Source organism: Urocitellus parryii, chromosome 5 (assembly GCF_045843805.1).
Source record: "Urocitellus parryii isolate mUroPar1 chromosome 5, mUroPar1.hap1, whole genome shotgun sequence".
Lineage (NCBI taxonomy): Eukaryota > Metazoa > Chordata > Mammalia > Rodentia > Sciuridae > Urocitellus > Urocitellus parryii.
Genome location: NC_135535.1, coordinates 184924526 through 184945912, shown reverse-complemented (window position 1 = coordinate 184945912; position 21387 = coordinate 184924526). Strand labels below are relative to the sequence as shown.

General features: G+C 49.9%; 1 protein-coding gene across 1 annotated transcript; it reads right to left on the bottom strand.

The window, feature by feature from the left end:
• Positions 1–10711: 10711 nt before the first annotated feature.
• On the bottom strand, positions 10712–19494 carry Sfxn3 (sideroflexin 3). The gene is made up of 11 exons (XM_026407907.1): positions 19217–19494; positions 17893–18056; positions 16789–16959; positions 16355–16453; positions 15912–15987; positions 15653–15738; positions 14689–14816; positions 14446–14495; positions 13140–13189; positions 12473–12520; positions 10712–12164 (listed from the first exon to the last, which is right to left on the bottom strand). The coding sequence occupies exons 2-11, from the start codon at positions 18051–18053 to the stop codon at positions 12068–12070; spliced, it is 966 nt and encodes a 321-aa protein (XP_026263692.1). The 5' UTR covers positions 18054–18056; positions 19217–19494; the 3' UTR covers positions 10712–12067.
• Between the last annotated feature and the right edge of the window lie 1893 nt (positions 19495–21387).

Here is a 21387-nt window from a genome sequence, read left to right as displayed (position 1 = left end):
GGGCAGTAGGAGTCTGAATCAAGGGGCCTACCCCTTTTCATTCTTACTCACCTCCCTTCCTTGCTTGAGTGATCTATGGTGACCTGCCAGGTTCCTTGCAGGAGGCAGACCAACCATCTTGCAAGGGAAAATATAGTCTTTGGGCCTTCCTTAGACGCAGAAACACAGAATCTAAGGCCTTACCTAAGGCCCCGGGGCTACCATCCTGTGAATTTCTTTGAAGTGGGAAGGGAAAAGAGGAAAAGGCTTGTCCAGCGGTGCGTGGCTCCGAGGCCAAAACTGGGATCCTTAGCCGGGATCCCACATCAAAAGACCTGGAGCGCCCTCCGGTGGAGGCCAAGAGCTCCGTAGGCCGGTGGCGGAGAGGGCAGGGAGACCCGCGGAAGAAGTGCCAGCCACCCTGGCGAGCTCTGTGCGTCCCCTTCCCACCTGCGCGAGGGCACCCCGCCCGGGGGAGGAAAGGCGGGAGTCCGGGGCGGGTCGGATTCCCAGCCAGCTCCCTCCTCACAGGAGGCGGCCCATTATCCGGCGTCGTTAAAGAGCAATTAGATGGAAATTAAGCCGAGAACAAGTATTGATTATCTCATTAAGGCCGGGGGAGCCCGCTCTGTCGGGGAGAGTTTACCGCCGCTCACCCCATTATCTGCAAGGTGAAAGCCTGCGGTCATCAAAATCTAGTGATGTATCGATCTTGCCCCCCATACCCAAAGCCATTCTCGCTCCGCCTCCCTAGAGTGAGTGGCTTCTAGAGAGGTGACACCAGGGGTGTGAAGAGGTAGAGAAGGGTCCTTGTCCCTACTCTGTCCTAGCACTTTCTCTTGAGTTCCCTTACTCTCTTCAGCTTCTGGTCCCAAATCCACCCCCGTATTTTCCACTAGTGCTACCGGGGTGGAGGGAGACTGGAGACAGTTCACATAACTCCAGGGTTGGACAGAGGGACTCCCCTAGTTTTACATCCAAGGTAAAGAAACCACAGTTGAGCTTGATATCTATCTATCTATTATCTATCTATCTATCTATCTATCTATCTATCTATCTATCTATCTATCTAACAGGCTTTTCCTATATTGCCCAGGCTAGCCTCCAACCTGGGCTCAACCAATCTTCCTGCTTCAGCTTCCCAGTAGTTGGGACTTTAGGACAACCATGGCAAGGCCAAAGTTAATGGAAAGTATTTTCTCCTATACACGGGTATAGGACATCTCTGGGCCCCAAACACCTAACCCAAGAGGGAGAGGGAAAGACTTAGTTCTGATCATCATCATCACCAAAGAAAGGGAGATACCTGGAGGCACCCTGCAGGCTCCCCAAGGCTGACATTCAGAATTCACAAAGGGCTTTCTCTGGGTCCCAGATGCTGTGACATTTGTAGACAGATTACTGTATGTCAGAAAGGAAAGTTATTTTCATCCTGGCTTTGCTTCTAGATGTCTGATAAACTCAGGCAAGTCTCTTGGTGTCTCCAGGCCACAAAATCCTCAGAAGAATAGGATTGGAAGAGCCAGAAGGATCCTGAGCCCTCAGATGCCATAATCTCTCAAAGTGCCTAGGTAGTTTCCTAATGGCAGGCATTTGGGGAAGCATCTGTGTGTGCCCCGGAGTCTGCCCTCCAGAACACTGTGGTCTCCAGGGGCAGAAGACATGGAACTGATAATCACAGAAATAATTATTAAGTTACAATTGTAATATGAGTAGAAGAAAGAGTGCAGGTGCTCCTAGAGTGTTGGGGCAGGGGACTTGCACAGGAAGCAGATGTTACAATAAACATACAGGGAGCAAGCCTGTTGCCCACTCATTCATTCAGCACACAATTACTAAATGCGCACCAGAGGCGTGGTGAGCAAAACCATGGTCCTCCCCCGCCCCAAAACTCCCAGCTTAGTCGGGGAGACAGACATCAATCATATAATCACACAAATAAAGGTAAACGGCATATGGGTACATATACTAAAACCTATGCCAAGGTGTAATGAGTGGTGATAAAAGAAACTGACTTCGGGGGTGGTGAGAGGATGTCAAGAAAACATTGATCAGCTCATGATCTAAGTTCGGAAATCCCGATATCAAGTCCGTGGGAAAGCTGGAAGAGAGAGTATCCACTGGAGAGCGTGCGCCTTCTTCCCTCACAGGCCAAGAACCTGCCTTGCTTTGGAGCACGCCTAGGTTGAAGACTCAGCAGGCAATCCTGACACTAGTGACCCTATTGTTGGGTTCACTTGGGAGTCTCAGAAGAGCAGGAGGAGTGGGGCGGGAGGAGTTGGGGGCGGGCGAAAAGGAGGCGGAGTGGAAGGATAGTGGAGGCAGGTGGTGCTCTTGGACCCGCGCGGGTTGGCCGGCGCTGAGCTAGCAGCGCCGCCCCAGAATCTGGGCTCATCTCCCTGCCCCGGAGCCGGGCAACTATTAATCTTGGTTGACGGTTTCTCACATCCTAATTGGGAAGTGGGGGGAGCGGCCCAGTCCGCCCTAAAGGTAGAAGCGGCTAATGGGCCTCTTCATCACCGCCAGGAGCCGGTCCCCTGCGGAGCGCCAGGGCGCTGCAGCAGGTGAGACACGGAGCTGGCGGAGGCCCTTAATGAAGCTGTACGAGGTGGGGCGAACGTAGAGGATCTCGCGGGGAGGGAGGCGGTTCCAGGTGAAAGGATGGTTCGTCCACCCCCGCTCAGACAGCACAACTCTGATACTCAGTTGGCCTCAATTTACCTGAGGAGGCCTTCTGGGTCGCAGTGCTGCTGGCGAGGAAAGAATGTTGAGTAGACAGTGCAGATATGGATTTTTTCAGAGGTGACAGGGATCAGTTGGGATTTGGAGAAGGATCTGAGATCCGGGTCGCCCTACAATAACAAGGACCGGGCACTAAGTGGGCGCACCGAAACTCCGCAGAACCAGCAGGTCCCTGACTCCCTGGCTCATCTATTAAAGATGCTGAGGTGCCGAAACTGCGGCGCCAAAAACATGAAGACAAATTTTTAATCCTGAGCAAAAAGATACCAGGAGATGGGGGATGCAGAAGAAAAATGACCTGCAAGGCTTGACCCAACATGTGTTGGGAAGCGGTGTTACAAGCAAGTGTGAATTCCTGGGCCTTCAGATCCCAGTGATTCAGAGGGTCCAGTCTTTTCAGAGCCGCATCCCTAACCCCTCCATGGCTCAGTTTCCCTTCAGAGACAGGTTTGTGAGTTCCCCGGCCCTCCAACTCCCAATCTAGTATCTCTTTTATCATATGCCAGCGAGACTCATTGCAGTCAACACCCCCTCCCCCATCCTGACCCAAACTGCCCTGGAGTTGGGGGCTGGGCCCACCCAGCTGAAGGCAGCCGCTCCTCGGCCCTCCCCTGGGACTCGCCTAGTGCCGGAGCCCAGGCTTCTCTGCCGGCTTTGCTGTCTCTGGCTTGCTGTCAGCCTCTCTCTCGCCCCATTCCGCATCCCGCCGCATCAGAAATATATTGTGTTCTCACCTAATCCTGTTCAATTACAGCATAATAAAACACATAATAAAAACCTAATTCATTTTTCTCCTGCGCCCCCCATCTCCCGGAATCTTCTTACTTGGGATTAAAAATTTGTCTTCATGTTTGTGGCACCGCAGTCCAGCGCCTCGCATCTTTAATGTATGAGCCAGGGAGTTAGGGACCCGCGGGTTCTGCGGTTTTCGTGGCCAACGGCGTCTGCTAGTCACTTGAGGATACCAATGAGAATGGAGGGAAGGCTGTGGCCTTGCGAGAGGCCCCAATGGCACACACCTTCTCCCTTCTCCTGATGGGGGCGTTCAAAGGTGCCAGATTTCCAATGACTGGGAGAATAGCATCTCTTCCATTCCACAGATCCCGTGTGGCCTCCACGAGGCGCAGCGCGGAACCGCTCTGTGGATCAGGTTGGCCAAGGAAACTAGGTCTACCTGGTGCAACCCAGAGGGATACGCAGATTAGGGGCCTCCTTTGCTTCTGACCGCCTGAGCTGGCCTGGCCAGTGAAGCTCTGATTTCTAAATCTCCATCACCATTCCAACCACCATGCAAGTCTCTGGGGGCTCCCTAATACCTTCTGTTCACATTGTGAGCAACTCTGGATCACTGAAATAAGGTTAGAACTTCCCAAAAGGAATTAGGAATCCAGTAAAAGGCTGGGGGTGTACAGTGCTTGCCTAGCTCGCAGTGAGGCCCTGAGTTCATCCCCAGCACTACCAAATGAAAAGAAGAATCCAGTAAAAGAAAATCTCCTACGGAGGCTCGGTATGCTGTGAGTTTACAGATCTGAGACCTAAATACAACCCCAATGATATTATTTCATTCTTTCATTTTTTCCTTCATTCATTTACAGCAGAAGTTCCCAAATTTTTTACATTCATGGAACACTTAGTTTCTTGGTATTTTTTCCCTCTCCACAGCATCCTAGGTCAAAAGAAATATTTAACTGGGTGTGGTAGCACACCTATATTTCCAGCTACTGAAGAGACTGAAACAGGAGGACTGCTTGAACCCTGGAAAACAGCAAGTGAGATGCCATCTCAAAAAGGAAAAAAAAAATAGGGGATGGGGTTGTGGCTCAGCGTAGAGCACTCACCTAGCAAGAGTGAAGTGAGGCCCCAATGATCACAGTGTGGTGCCAGCCCCAAGAAGCTGCAAAATAGAGGGTGAATCAGCCCCACAGGGAATTGCCAAAGGAAATATGCCAAAGGAAAAAGGATTGGCACATGCAGGAAAACAGATAAACTGGCTGGGAGAGAGTGGCTCTTGTTACATGTACTATACACTTCATGCTATCTCCTGGAGAGACATAAGAGGGAGGGTCATCCTCCTCTTGGCTGTCATATCTTGAGACAAGTTTTACATTGCTCAGGGGACTTTTCAAGCCAAGATCCCCATAAGATTCTTATATACCTCTGGGAGGAGAGTCATGCTCCCCTACCCTCCAGGCTGAAAACCACTAAAGGTCTAAGCCATTGTTTCTCTTGTGGATGTGTCATGTTTTTTAGGTTTGTTGAAATGCCTTAGTGATCTTAACCTAGGATAAACATAGGAGTGGGGTTTAGGGTACTTTGGGATTCCACATTCATTTATTCAACAAACAAATATTGAGTATTTACTGTAGATCAGGCACTATTGTAGATGCTGGGACATATAAAAGTGAAGATATAAGCTGTAGTTTCATGTGGGTTTTAAGTTTTTTTAATATAAATTTATTTATTAGGGTTTTTTTTCGGTGGACACAACATCTTTATTTTTTATTTTTATGTGGTGCTAAGGATCGAACCCAGTGCCCCACACATACCAGGAGAGCGCACTACTGCTTGAGCCACATCCCCAGTCCTGTGGGTTTTAAGTTTGCAAGATGAAAAAATTCTGGAATCTCAGGACAATGTGAACATATGCTTAACACTACTGAACTGTACACTTAAAGTGATTAAGATGGATATATGTGTGTGTGTGTGTGTGTGTGTGTGTGTGTGTATTTGGGGGGTAACAGGGATTGACCCAGGGGCACTCAACTACTGAGCTACTCCCCAGCTCCACCCTGCCCTTTTTTTAAAATATTGAGACAGGGTCTTGTTAAGTTGCTTAGGGCCTCATTAAGTAGCTGAGGCTGACTTTGAACTTGCTATCCTTCTGTCTCAGCCTCTGGAGCCACTGGGTTTACAGGAGTGTGCCACCACACCTGGCCAAGATGGTAATTCTTAGGTTTATATGTTTGAATCAGAGTTTAAAAAAAAAAAAGTGAGGCCTGAGGCTACAACTCAATAGTAGCATGCTTGCCTGGCATGAGTGAGGCCCCAAGTTCAATTCCTAGTACCACAAAAAACAAAAACAAGACATGGGGACTTCTCTGGGGGAGGGGATTTTCATTTAAGCTGGAAAGAAACATCTGTATAGGACCAATAATAACATATATTGTAGTAAATGCCAATTAAGGTGATAACCAGCTCATAAGTATTGCCCTTCTTTAGGAACAGTTCCAACCTCAGAGGTGAACCTGAAGGAATGATGTCCAATGTCCTTTCAACTTGACCCTGATCTCTGGCCACCACCAAGAGGTAGACAACTGATCTAAATTGTACTCATTTTTGGAACTAGATAGGAGCTGGTGGAAGCTGTCATCTGAATGGCAGTGCCCATAAACTCCAGCTGCTGAGGTAGCAGAGCTACCTGGCTTCCTGATCTTTCCAAGGTTGTTAGCACCATCTCTGCTTATGAGAGTTATAACCAATCCCTTTCAATATATCCCCCTATTTATTGATGCTAGCCACATTAATTCTCTATTGCTTTCAACAAAATACCTTTAAAACTCAAATCTGCTGAGGCAGGAGAATTGCAAGTTCCAGGACAGTCTCTGCAACTTAGCCAGACCCCCGTCTCAAAAAAAAAAAAAAAAAAAAGAATAAAAAGGGCTGGAGGGCTGGGGATGTGGCTCAAGCGGTAGCGCGCTCGCCTGGCATGCGTGCGGCCCGGGTTCGATCCTCAGCACCACATACCAACAAAGATGTTGTGTCCGCAGAGAACTAAGAAAAAATAAATAAATATTAAAATTCTAAAAAAAAAAAAAAGAATGTATTTAAAAAAAAAAAAAAAAAAAAAAGGGCTGGAGATGAAGCTCAATGGTAAAGCAGCACCTGGGTTCAATTCCCAGTACAAAACAAAACAGGGCTGAGGGTGTAGCTCAGTGGCAGAGTGCTTGCTTAGTATGCCCCAGGCCCTGGGTCAACTCCCAGCATCACAAAACAAACACCAGGACTACTCCTTCTGGGAAAAAAAAAACAACCTGTCAATTGCCAATTGAGTGAAGATTTGCTGGTGACTGGGGGGGTGGGGGGTTCAGTCAGAAGGAAAATAACATAGGTGGTTAATTATAGATCAACATAGTAAACTTCTGTTCCGCAGGCAAGCACTTTACTCTGAAGGAGCTTCCTCGTGCCTGTTAGGTATGGGGGTTATTTTTCTACTGGACGTGTTGGGTGTGGGTAGGGTTGTGTGTGTAGCCAACCTAGGTAGGAACGGTTCCTCCCATGTTGCCCAGTAGTTTTAATAGGTGCAAAATCTAGCTAGTCTGAGAAGATTGGAAGACAAGCTAGAAGCACCCACGCCTGGAGCCGGTTCTGCCACTGTCCTCTGCAGTCTGGGTGGGTACTGGAGCTCAGAGGACCCCCGAAGAGGAAAATGATGTGAATAAAGGAAAAAGAGAAGGGGGCACTCCAGGAACAGAATGATCCGGCCAGGCCAAGATTTCTCCATAATTTATAGCAAAAGGTCGTCCCCACATCAGGCCCAGAGATCATGGCAACGTGCATATTAACGAACAAGAACTGGAAGAAGCGCCCCAATACTCGCCAGGCACCGGCTGCGTCTCTACAGGTGAGAAGGCAGCTACTCTGTTCACCCAGCGACCCATTTCACAGTGCAGGCACAGAGCCACGGTGAACAGGATTCAGTAGACGTTTCCTGACTGCTGGGAGCAAAGGTGAAGAGAAGGAGGAGCGAGAGGCTGGCGCGGGAGTTAGAGCCAATAGCCTGGAACGCGGCGGGGAAAAAAAAATCCGGGTTTGGGCAGGAGAGGCCTCGCGTGACTCCTCGAAAACCCCGCGGGTGTCACGGCAGGAAGTCAAAGGGCGAGCGCTGGGAAGATGGTGGGTTTTGATACGGGAAAGGAAAGAAGAATTCGGCGGATTTAACTGTCCAGGACTGAGGTCAGCGGGGAACCAGACCCGAGTCGCAAGTTCCAGGCTCAGACTCAGGATTGTGAGCTGGACTCGCCTCTAGTGGGGATAAAGCGGTTGCGCAGGAAACGAAAAGGAAGCGGAACTGAGCCTAGCTTTGAGTGACAGCAGCCACAGCTGGAGGCGGGCCCTTGTCCGGACGTGTCTGCGTCCAGGAGGCGTGACTTAACCGAGACTGAATTGCCCTGGGGGCGGAGCTCCAAGCTGGCCGACTTAATTGGTGGGGAAAGGGGCTTTGTTCCACACGTAGGGCACCGGACTAAGCTGAAGTCTGACTAGCACAACCCCACAGGACCGAGCTGAAGCTGGCCTTAACCACCTGTCCTTAGGATGCCGGCCTGTCTCGTTAGTCCCAGTGATCAGGGAAAGAGTAAGGATGTGCTCACTTGACCCTCTCCCTACGGCCAGGCTGGGCCAAGGCTCCGGGACTCAAGCTATTATTTTCCCTTAGAACATGGGTAGGGAGGGTTGTGGTCTTTCTGGACTTAATAATAGGCAGGGTAGAGGCTTTGAAGCAGAGCTAGACTAAGGGAGAAAGACTGGAGAGGGAAGGCCAAGGACACCTGTTTCCCAGAGAAGATTCTCGAAGTCTGATCACTGGAAGAGGGGAGGCCCAACTAAGACTGGAACAAAGTAGCTTTCCAATGAAAAATTGCTGTCTCTGCTCAAATGCTGATTTCTGAGGGAAATTCCAAGTATATAGAAACAATTTGGAGAGTATATCTGGCTAGGATTTGTCCCTTGAGAGCCTGTGAAGTGCCCTGTCACTAACTTTTGTTGTATTTGAGAAACTGGTATGAAACTGGGAAGGATAGACAACAGGAAAGCACTCCTTCCTAACCAACCCACTGGTGTCCTGTTAATTTTCTCTCTGATGCAGTTTAGCATTACCTGTACAGCACAGATAATTCTGTTATAAAACATTCTTACCAGATTTGTAAGAGATTCCTGCACTTCACTCCTCAAATGGGTTTATCCTACATAAAATTCTTCAGTAAAGTCCAAGACTTTTCAAGGGAATTCCCTAAGGCCAAAGCTTAACTATACAAAGAGCCTTCCAGAGTTGACCCAGGGATCCAGCAGGCTTGGTGGGACGTGATGGTCTGATTGGCAGAATGGGATGGAATTGAAACTGGTCATCTGTTATCCCATATTCAATCAAGAAAGGAAATTTTTGCTTACATGCAGAATATAATACCCTTAAGTTTGGACCCAGTGTGGTGGTTCATACTGTGATTCCAGCTACTGAGGAGGCTGAGGCAGGAGAATCACAAGTTAAAGGTCAGCCTGAGCAACTTAGCAAGACCCTGCCTCAAAATTTAAAGATTAAAAAAGGGCTCAGTGGTAGATTGCTTGCCCAGGATGCACAAGGTTCTGGTTTCAGTCCCCAGAAACACCTAAGGGGAAGAAAAAAAAAAAAAAGACTCTTAAAATTTGGAAACTCCTTAGTGATGTTAGTGAAAGTTTGTTTGTTTTAGAGGAGGAAAAGTTTTATTTTGGATTTAAGGCTCATAGTTTAGAAGTCTAAGTTCATAGACAGCTGACTTCATTGCTCTGGGTCCAAGAATGAGGCAGAACAAAATGGCAGAAGGGTGTGGTGGAGGAAAGCCCGTCAGGACATGATCATCAAGAAGCAGAGCTAGTGAAAGATTTGTGTACACTTGTGGACCTGTCAGTTTTGCTGGTCTGTAAAAAGACGGGAAGGAGGTGCCCTGGAATGTCAAAAGGACCAGAAAAGTGACCTGAAGTTTGGCTGGCAGGTGAGAAATACAGGACAGTGTTTTCAGAGTCACAGACCTCAGCATGAATAACAGTTTGCTATGGGCAACTTTCTTAATATCTCTAAACATGTGTTTTTGCTAAGAATGGGCATAACAAACCAGGTTTGGTGGCATATACCTGTAATCCCAGCTACTCAGGAAGCTGAGGCAGGAGGATTGCAAGTCCCAACCAGCCTCTACAATGTAGCAAGACATTATCTTAAAATAAAAAGGGCTGGAGATGTAGCTCATTGGTAGAACACCCTGTGTTCCATCCCCAGTACTGCAAGAAAATAAAGAAAGAATGGGCATAACATGTCCACTTGGCAGGGATGGTTGTAAAGATCAAGAATCCTTAAAAGTACTTGGCATCATTGATCCTGGGACCTCACAGAAGGACTCAGGGAACAGGAGCTAGTATCAACCCCACCTCCAAGAAAATACCCCAGGATTTGTAAGTGACCCAAGGCCAAGGTTCACTTCCATCTGCTCTAGGACCAGTCAGTCCTAAAAATATTCCCCTACCACCTAAGATGAAAAGGGAAGGTGAGAGTTATCTCCCTGCAGGGAATGGGGAGTAGATTTTATTATAGACTCACTTATATTTATTCCCAAAGTTAAGAGTTGGGAGAAGAGTGGCAACTATAAGCTGTTAAATGGTAGCTCTTAATGGCTATACATAATGTGAACTTTCAGCATCATTTTTCCAGGAGAGAGAGAGAGAGAGAGAGAGATATTACATGAGTAGGGAGGGTATGAAGGGTCCCCAGGGTAGTAGAAAGGGGTAACTGTCAAGGGGGTCTTTCCAGGCCTATTTCCATGGTGAATTGATGGGGTATTGTTTCCCTAATAGCTTTTCTCTGATGGAGATAGACAGACCTTGGCCTTCTCTCCAGAGGCCTCCTTAGGGACCACAGGTCGCCATTCCATACAGATGCTTGAAGGAAACCAAGAAGCCCAGAGTCTGAATTGATATGTAGGTTTGTGATCAGCACTGCTGGTGAAGAGGAAAATGAAGGCAAGACTCCACATTCAGAGGGAAAATAAAGGTGCTATTGAAAGGATTGATTTTTTTTTTCAAAGCTCAGAGTGCCCTCTACTGGGAGATGAGGCTCCCTACAGACAGGTAGGGACCCAGACTTTGGGGAGAGAAGGGGAGGCTGCAGGCAGGCAATTCTTCCTGGACACTTAGAACGTGTAATCAAGTGAAAATCAAGAAGTAGACATATTTGCAGTTTATTGACTAACCATGGTATCATAGCTGTTATCACTGGGTACAATGGATTAGAGGGAGAGGGAAAGTAATCTCAGAAAATCCCATTGGACCCTTTTATCCACCTCACCCACTCTTCAGCCAGAGGTCACGGGAATTGGAGTCCTAGCTTAACTCTACTCTCTGGATTCACTGCTACCCATTTCATCCCCAAACCCATCTTCCATTTGGTCCAGACATTGAACCTGGGCCCTTCTTCTTGGAGGTGAGGGTGGAAGGAGGAGAAGGACCAAGCCTCAAGAAAGAGAAGAAAGGGCTGAGGATGTAGCTCAGTAATAGAGCGTTTGCTTAGCATGTGTGAGGCCCTGGGCTTGAGCCCCAGCACCACAAAAGAAAAGAAGGAAGTAGCTAATGTGGGGGTTGTGAATGTCTTATAGGTCAATGGATCAGAATATTCCCTGTCTTTAAATATAAGCTTTGGGCCTGTGGAGTTGAAGCACCATTCCCATACATGTCCCTTTGTGAGCAAGTATGACAGTGACTCTTAAAGGAGAAGAATGCTCACTCTGTCCATGTGGTTTTCTGGTTGGGGGAGGATTGGGATTGTTAGATATGTGTTTTGAGATTATGATGTTAGAGAAGACCAACAAATCCTCAAATTGTGCCTAAAGATACCTACATAGGAGAGAAAAGGGCAATACAGGACACTGACACTCCTTTGTTCTGGTAGAGAAAAGGAGAAGAAATGGAGCTATTCCAAGAGGTTGGGTATAGTACCAAGGGACACATAAGCCCCTGACTCCTGGCTTCAGACATGGCTTCCTTGGCTGGTGCAGGTCTTAAGCTAGCTATAGCAGTTGGGTGCCAGAAATCTGAAGTATTCATCCCAGTTGGCCTGCTAGTGTCCCTCAGTTTCTGTCCTGAGATCCCAGGGCTCCTCCTGTGTCCAGAAAGGGTGAGGTCCTGTCAGAAATGACTTGACCCATGGAACAATTTAGGGAAGGAAGAAAGTCTCACCTGTAACCTGGCTTGCTGGTAGGTAGACAAGAGGCTGAGGAGGGAAGCCAGATATCAGAATATCCCAAGGCAGCATGTCTGCTCTTAGCTTCCAGGACCAAATGTATCAACATATATGTGTATCATGTTTGTATGTGTGCAGACACACAAGCACAGAAGGGAGGGGTGATGTGACCCTGCTCTTTGAAATCAGAGGAAAGAAAAGACTTTTTGAGGGCACTTCCCCCAGCTTAATGGATTGTTGCTCTCAGTGACTGCTCCCCTACCACACCCCCTGCCCAGTACCAGGCTGATGGGCAGTGGCATAGAAGGGAAGGGAGGCACTAAAACAGCAGCTCAGGGAAGTGAGGTAGGGGACAAAGGCTGACCCTCCTCAAAGCCCCTTGTTGTAGTAAACCACCTCGGTGCCTGGGTTTTGCTTCTGGATCTGAGCTCTCAGCTCCGGCTCCAGCCTGTTTACTTGTATAGAGCTGCAACAGAACAACACAGGACCCAGACCCTCAGGCCCAGGATCACCATCCCTCCTCCCACCATCCCATCCTCCTCCCTCCTCTTTTGCTTCCAGAAGAGCTGGCTCACTGTCATTACCCCACCCCCCAAATCAATTGAATGTTTGCCAGGCCTCCTTAGAACACACCACAGAGCCCCAGGTGTGTTCCAGGGAGACCCAGGCGGTGCTGTGAACTCGACCTTCAAGGACAGGGGCCATCCCCTAACACACACAGAGATATGGGGACCTGTTCAGAGTTCCCAGCCAAGGCCAGTGGGCACCACTTACCTTCTTTGGGGGAACAGGGCACAGCACAGGGGAGTGGCAAATATCAGGCTAGGAGAGAAGAGCGGTAGAAAGGTTTGTGAAACTTTGGTCTCATAGTGCTCCCTTCCTGCACCCTACCCTATGGAGATACTATACCCCTAGAGGTGGAGATTGATTTTTTTTTCAATATTGGGGATCAAATCCAGGGTCTTATGCTTGCTAAGCTGGCCCTCAACCACTGAACTACACCTCCAGCCCACAGAGTAGATATTGATTAAAGGCCAAAGAATCTTTTAGAAACATTAAACCCAGTCCTGACATTAGGTTCTGGCTGGGTAAAGAGACTCCTAAGCACTGATTCAAAGCCCTGAGGCTGAAAAGTGGCAGATCAGAAATTAAATGGTCATTCTCATCTCTTAGAACCAATTCTCATGGAATCCCTCCTGGGTGGTACCAGAGAGTATATTTCCATGGTTTTCCCCTGGTGGATAAAGATGAACCCTTCAACTGAACTCGACCTTCAAGGACAGGGGCCATCCCCTAACACACACAGTATGCCCAGCAGGTGTCCAGGACCGACACCAGAATGGATGATGTATGTAAATGTCTTAAAGGCAATAAATACCTACCCACATCCACAAGTGAAAGGCACTCCCATGTGCCCTCAGCTAACTCCTTGCACACTTACCAGAAACCCACCAGTCCCACCTGCAGGGGTGCCCCCAGCCAGGGGCGGTGCTGTGGGAGACAAACAATGGAATGGCTTATATCCCTTACTCCCTAACCCCCATCCCATTTTACCCCGCAAGGCTCTATCTCATCAGCTCTGCCTTTGAACCTGTGGACACATGCCCCTTTTCTTTCTTCCAAGCCCATGACAGGACTGGGGCCTCCAGCTGGCAACCTTTCCAGCCAGTCCCGTTTCCTGCCATCCCCTTACACATTCTCATCTCTTAGAACCAATTCTCATGGAATCCCTCAACCACTTGATCTTCAGAACAGGTTCCACCCCCTAACACACAGTATACCCTATGTGTGCCCAAGATACATACCAGCTGAATGTCTGGGAGTTGCCTTTACTTCATACATTTGTTCTTTCCTCCCTTCCTCCAGGAGCTGCTATCAGAAAGCCTCCTCTGAACCTCCACTCACTTCCTCTGATCCCAGTGGTATGAATCTCTCCCTTCCCCCAAACATCTGCTCGGCACACACTCCTTCACTCACTTAGCCACAGAGCCCACCGTTCTGTTCCTCAAATGTGCAATCATGTTCCTGCTTCAGAGCCTTTGCTCTGGCTCTTTTCTCTACATGAAACACCTTTCTCTGAGCTCTTTGCATGGTTGTCTCCTTCTCATTCTTTGAGTCTGTAGAGACCCCTTCTCTGACATTTCCTACAAAGCACATATCAGAATTTATAATAATATAGTTATTGGTTGCTTCTTTGTTTATTGGTTTCTGCACTAGACTATAAACTTCATGAGGACAGGGATTATGACCATCTTGATCCATGCCAGCTTCATAGCTCTAAATGTACTCAATGAATATATGTGAATAAACAATTCAAGGAAGGAGGCATATTTTATATTCCTGTGCTTTGCTTCCCTGTCGTGTGTGTGTGTGTGTGTGTATGTGTATGTATGTGTGTGTGTGTGAGAGAGAGAGAGAGACAGTGTTGGTGACATAGTGGGTAACAACATGACTCTTTCAAGCTTGATTGAGTCATGTCACACATAGTCCATCCGGGTCTGTAACAGGGATGCCTCCAGAATGACACCAGTTTCCCTAAGTAGAGAAACGATTTCCTTCCTTCCCCAGTCTCCTTCTGCTTCCTCAATTTTCCTTCACTACAGCCCAGTTCATTCTTGCTGAATGGATGAAGGTTCAGAGCCAGGAGAAATGGTGGCAAATCTTAGTCTCAGGCAAGCCTGGAGAGAGGGAACTGGTCACTTCTCCCAGAACCACCACTTCCAGAATGGGAGGAGTAAGCCACCTACCTTCAGGAAGTCTTTCTTCTCCAGAGTGTTCATGATCACTGGGGGAATGGCTGAGGGGAAGCAGGGTAGGGAGAGAGGGAGTTAGTCAGTAAAAGTTGGGAACCCTAAGGAAGGAGATCCTATTCACAGCTCCTCATTCTCCCCAGAGTCTTATTGCCCCTGAGTTCCAAAAGCCCCCTGAGAACCTCAGCCCCTGCCTTCTATCAGAGCTTCCCATGCCCCACCCAGCCACCCCTATCTCACCCATGGCAGGAATCGCCATGCAGATTCTTGATACCACCACCTGGAAAATGCCCTGCTTGGCTGCAGTCACGGAGTGGCCAAGCCTCTGACCTGCCTCATCAGTCACAGGAATGCCCACCTGCAGCTCCCTAGGAAGAGAAGTGGCTTCAGTCAGATTCAGGGCCCAAGTCTCACCTGAATGGGAAGCTACTCCCTAGAGTCCCTCACATATTCTAGTCTTAAAGGCTGGTTCCCTGCTGGGTACAATATTATATGCCTATAATCCCAGCAACTTGGCAAGCTGAGGCAGGAGGATCACGAGTTTGAAGCCAGCCTGTGCAACTTAGAAAGACACTGTCTCAGAGAAAGAGAAAAAGGCTGGTTCTCCTACCCAAGGATCCCAGGGTATAGGGATTCAGCTCAGCATGAATGTAGCCATCTTGAATCATAACCACCATGATTACCACTGAATAACTCTGATTGATTTTCCCCACAGTTTCTCAGAATACTATAAACAAACAAAACCATAGAGTAGTATGTAGAGGTTTACTATCTGGACCCTGTTGCTGCCAGTGCCAGAATCTTGTTGATGTCCTTGCTGATGGCTTAAGATAAATCAGGTATATTTTGGCTTGAAGTAAATCACTTTCATCCTATTATATATGCCTCCTCCTGATCCAAATCATGGGAAACCCTAATCTTGCTGCTGCCTGGGACAGTGCTTCTGTCAGTAAGTACCCAATAAATTGCACTCTGTATAATCCTGGATTTGCCTGCCTCCTTCCTCAGTCCTCAGCAGTTTGGGACCAGTTCTCCTACACTGGGACTGGGTTGTTCTGGAACACAGGGTCAGTCTGAGGTAGGGCCCAGCAGCTCATGTCCAGTGAAGGAGAGAGGATTGTCCCCATGCTGGGCTGGTCTGCACACTGCGTGGTACATCACAAGCACACTGGGCATGCACGTGACGGGAGTTAGGTCTACTCACCTTTGCCTCATCAAGGGGATGTTGATACAGTTGGCAGCAGCCACAGCTGCAAAGGGCACAAATCTGCCAACCAAAGGAGGTAGGTGCTGGGGGAGGAAAGGCGTCTTTTAGTGGCCCATGGAGTGGGAAGGGACTCTTGGGGGAGAGATGGGAGCCTGTCGATCAGGAATGGATCTACAGGTAATGGGATCTAATGGTAATGGGGAAGAAGAAGGAGGGTAAAGGATGAATGGAGGGTCAATGGAGGGAGAGCCTTTACCTTGGTGAGGGATTTGAGTCCCAGAGCTGTGGCCACAGCCCCAGTGGTGGCACTCACATAGGCTGTTCCCAGCTGCCTGTGGATTAAAGAACCAGTTGACAAGGGACAGAGGAAGAGTCCAGCATGTGGCTCTTACCTTTAGGAAGATGCCAGATCCTCAGTGCGTGAGGCTAGGAGGGTAGTCTCATTGCAGAGAAAGCCCTCCCCCCAGCTCCAGTGTAAACTTGCCTGGAAACCCTACTCCCTCCCTTCAAATGGGAGTAGGTCCCCAAAAACATACACAAGAGGGCCTCACCCTCAGGCAGGGAGAGTGAGGAAAGGCTAGGCTGGGAGGAGAGCTGAGCCACTGCCTGCAGGGCCCACAGGGATCAGGAGTGACAAGGAAAGCACAGAGTGTGGGCTGGGAAAAGGCACCACAGTTTTTCCTAGGGACCGGCACTCACTGCACAGTGATGGGAGCATCGCCGCTGCGGTTGGAATAGTTAACAACTGCATTGAAGGACTGGTTCACCCACTGCCAGAACACCACAGTTGGGGTTTTCCTGAGGGAACAAAATCAGTTTTATTTCTCCCTCTACAGTGTCTCTCATCTTTGGACCCCTATAGTGAAAACCCAACGGTTACTCACAAACCCTCAGGAGAATCCAGTTGACGACCCTAGAACCTGCTCTGATAACCCTTATATGCCCCCCTCATACTAGTAGACCCACTGACTCTGGGGTGAGGGACCCCCAAGGCTGCGTTCTGAGGAATGGGAGGGATTCTAATACAAGCTCCTGCCCACCCACTATTCTGTACCCAAGTTGGCCCAAAGAGGAGACACCTAGCTATACTCTAGCTTGGATCACTCAGGAAGGGGACATGGGATAAGACGTGCCTGTAGAACGTAAGCATGCAGCCAGTGATCATCATGTTCATGGGCACCTGGGCGGACATGCGGCCAATCAGGACCACCTTCTCCCCTGTGTCTGGATGGAAGGCAGAGTCGTACACATACTTGGCCCTCCACAGCTGGTCCTCGGTGAGCCCTGGGGTCACTACCCCAGCCCTGCAGAAGTTGACAAGGAACCAAATTGTTCTAAGAGGACAATCTGCCCTCTAAGGTTCTGTTTACCCTGCTCAGAAAACTCTGGGCAGAGGACTAGGAACTTTGGCCCCCCATCTCAGGATAAAAGAGTTCCTTGACTCTTTGGGAGAATCAAAGGGTCCCAGAAGTGGAGGTTCCTAGTTCAATTTCCCTTCTAGCCACACATTTTCTGCTAAGTCATAGATAGTGGTGGGGTGTGTGTGTGTGTGTGTGTGTGTGTGTGTGTGTGTATGCATGCTGGGGATTGAACCCAGGGCTGTGTGCATGCAAGGCAAGCACTCTACCAACTGAGCAATATCCCCAACCCTGATGGTGGTTTGACAAGTCAAAAATGGCTGGGCCAGGCACAGTGGCACACGCCTATAATTCCAGTGGCTTGGGAAACTGAGAAAGGAGGATCATGTGTTCAAAGCCAGCCTCAGCAAAAGTGAGGTGCTGAGCAACTCAGTGAGATCCTGTCTCTAAATAAAATACAAAATAGGACTGGGGATGGGACTCAGTGATTGAGTGCCCCTGAGTTCAATCCCCAATACCAAAAAAAAAAAAAAGTGGGAAGCATCACAAGAACTTTTGATTCTGAAGACAAAAGGGATGTCCTCCTACCTCCTTGGTAGGAGTAGACCAACAGTAGACCAACAGTGGGAAAAGTTCCTATGGTGGTTTGTGAAACATAGAGCAGCCTTCCACTCATAAATATCAATGTTACTTCCTCAACCCAAATACCCAAAAGTTCTTTAGATTAAAGCCCTGTGCCATGGAGAGGTGCCAGCAAATGGGGTCAGGGAATAAGGGGGTTGTGGAACGGGACTTGTAAGTTTAGGAAGGCAGGTACAAAATGTACTAGATTAATGACAGTGAATGACACCCTAAGACACAGTGTCAGATGAGGGTCACCTGTAGTTTTGCACAATGTTCCGAGAAGCTTCCAGCTGAGCCCCAGACAACAGCAGATTTCGAGGATCAGTAACAGTGAAGAAGTGCCGGGCTCTGCCCAGGAAAGTGCTCTGGTCCCAGCGAGGTTCTTGGATGTTGATATCTAAGGGCAATTCACCCATTTTCTGCAAGGCAGGGACAAGGGTCAGAGGGCTTCAAGGAGGGAGTCCAACAGCTTCACCTGGGGGAAGCTTTGATGGCCCTGCCCTAGTTTCTGAGCCTATCACCTGTCTCTTCAAGAGCTCAAGGTGACTCCAGATAGGTAAGCAATGGTAGAGGAGGAGTTGTTTCCTAGGCAATGTCCTAGCCAAGGACCTACAAGCACTGGAAGAGGGGGAGGGGAAGAGAAGAACTAGAAAATAGGTTACCCTGGGCTCTGGCCTGGTGCAGATTTTCATGAATAAAGATTTACATGTGTGTGGTTGATGCATGGGCAACAACTAATCCTGTGCAGCTACTTATGAGCTCTGCTTGCACAAAAAGGTGTAATATGTGCATGACACAACCATGCCCATGTCAGCTTCAGGCCCCAGCTGCTCTGATACGTAGATATAAACCCCCTTGCCTATTTGAGAAGATGGCAAAAGACATCCCATGTTCCAGCCCCTGATTGGAGGACAACCAGAGCTCTTTGGGCTTATCCCAGATCTCAAACAGGACACTCTGTAAGCCATATGCATTCATGTGGGCATGCACATGTCCTCTGTTCAAACCCATTTTCCCCAAGCCACACTGGGTGACCCAAAGCTCTTCCTGTTCCCTGGCAAGGCAGGACTGCCATAGACACCCATCTGCTTCTCTCTGAACCATCTACCTCCAGAAAGAGCAGGATTCAGTGGATACCCGGCTACCCAGCAGAGAAGAAAGCCGGGAGCAGCCATCTGGCAGTGCTAGGCAAAATCCTGCAGAATGACTAATCCCCTCCAACCCAACTTCCTCCCTAAGGCAGGCACACCCAACTCTCTCTCACTCTCACATACCCACACACAAAGACATGCAAGCCCGACCCAGACATACAAACAGGGTGAACACAATACACCAACCATAAAGACCGTTACACATACCGAGAGCTCACATCCATCAGTTGCAGATGCTAAATGACACTCCCACACACACCTCCACCCCCCGCCAGCCTCCCCTTGTGCAACATAGACCTCCACAGAGGCCGAGATACTGAATCCCCAGGATAAAGAGCACGTTTCAAGGCAGGCATCCTTCTCCAACCCCCATCCCCTACCCTCCACTCCCCTAACTCCCATTCCCTGCCTGGACAGGGAGCACTCACGCTTTCCGGGATTGCCTGCCTCTGCAGATCTCAGACCCGCCTTCCTTTCCGTGCGACTGTGGCCCTCCCAGTCATCAAGCCAGACGTCACGCATGACGCTGAGCAGCAGGGAGGGAAGGTGGCTCCCTCTGGCTTGTTCGCTTAGCCAGCCCCAAACCTGGAAGGCCCTGGGGGCGGTAGATGTCATTTGGGGATACGCCCCCAGCCCGGGCCGCCAGGACTAGGTCCCGTGAGGCCTCCCAGAACGAGTCTTACCGCAGAGATCTGTTCTGGCCCCACTCCCCATCCAGAGAAAGGAAGGGAGGAGCCGCACACTGCCCGCTTCGCTTCTCTTGCAATGCCCTGGCGGGCCTCCAGAGGCACCCTGTCCCTGCCGCAGGGGTATAGGTGCACTTGGCGCAGGTGCGTGGTGTGAAGGGGCGGTCCTCTGATGCAGAGCCCGCCCGGAGGGACTCAGGTTACTGATTGTTTACTTGAGGGCGGTCTGTGATGGCCTCTGCTTGCTGGGTCCCCTGGGCTCCTACCCAGGTACCCATTAGCTCCTCTCTCAGCACCTCAGTATTCAGCATCCCTTCGCAGCAGAGTTCCTGTCGTGCCGCCCTCTTAGGCTCTCCCTATCTGACTCCTTACTCCACTGTTTCCCCAGTATCTTTATACCTCCAACCCTCAGCCCTGCACCACTGATCTTAGCCCCAGATGTGAATGGCCGGAAGGCTAACCTCCATCTGCATCTGAGGAAAAACATCAGAAGTATTATTCCTTCCCCTAGTGTTCTGGGACAATTGCCCTGCCCTGCGACCTTTCCAGAACAGGGTGGCCTGGCAGACACCTTCTGACATAGAAGGAGGCAGGTGACAAAGGCAGCCCTCATACACGCGCGCGCGCGCGCGCACACACACACACACACACACACACACACACACACACACAGTTTACCCAGTCACCACACAGCACACCTGTAAATGCCCAGGCGCCACCCGGCGCTGAAGCTCATCGCGGGCTCACACCCTGCTCTTTCCTGGTGAATCCCCCCCCCCCATGGAGGCCTCAGGAGTGACCACGAAGGGGTGGCATTTCCAAGAGCCCGGGATAGCGTGGCCCGGAGAAGACAAGGTTCCAGAGGGATGGGGCGAGCCGAGAGCCAAGCCCTAGGTTTGCGTAACGGGTTGGGGCAGAGCCCTGTGGCCCCAGGACCAGGTGACCAGCGGCAGACCCCCGGCGACCAAGGGAGGTGCTGGGAGGGAGTAACTGGTGGCCCTACTAGCCAATGGGAGCCCAGAGCTTCACAGACCAGCCCTATTTCCGCAGCCCGCCGGGCATGGGCGGGGTCGCTGGCTGCTGCACTGGCTGGCACCTGAGGGTGCACAAAACCCGCCGCGATCACACACCGGAGCAGGTGAGGGGGCCAAGCCAGAGAAATGGGGCCCAGGAGGGCCAGGCCTGGAGTAGGGGTTGTGTTCTGGGTACCAGATCTGCTCTGGGAGACTTGGCCCTGGGTTTTTCGCTGGGTATTGTGAGGCTCTGACTGGCAGATTCTCCGCCCAAGCGTGGGAAGGAGTCACGCAGCAGTTTTGAACCCTGAGCAGATGCCTGCGGCCAGGGGATTTCTTGGGCCTGGGCCGCAGCTGTCCCAGGTCCTGAAGTCCTACGCTGAAGGTTGGCCCCTATCCGCATACACAGAAGAGGTATGGCAATGAATTGTCCTGACCCTTCATTTTTCCCACATTGCTGGAAGGCCAGGGGCTGCAATAATCCCATATCCACTCTCTCAACCTCTACTGAGGACTGGGGATGGGGTAAATGACTCAGCTGAGAGCAGAAATGAGGAGAGCTCCCCATACACCTTTTATATAAATGGCTCCAAAGGTCCAAAATGGTGACTGGCCCTGGTCAACCCCTGGCCCAGGGTGGGAGAGGTGGGGGGCTGAGGGTCTAAGATATGGGAGAGCAGGATGCTCAAACCAGGGGGAGAAGTGGCAGTTCTGGGGACAGTAGGGCAATGTTCACACCCTCTCACCCAACCTATGCTCTCCCTGTCCAGGTCTGGAGCCTACACATCTGAGAAGTGAGGGGTTCCACTTGTCTGAGACCTCACCCTGCACGGAAGGCTCATGGAACTCAGAGCACTGGGAGCTGGCCTCTGGAGGGTTGGCAGATTCCTTCTGGACCTA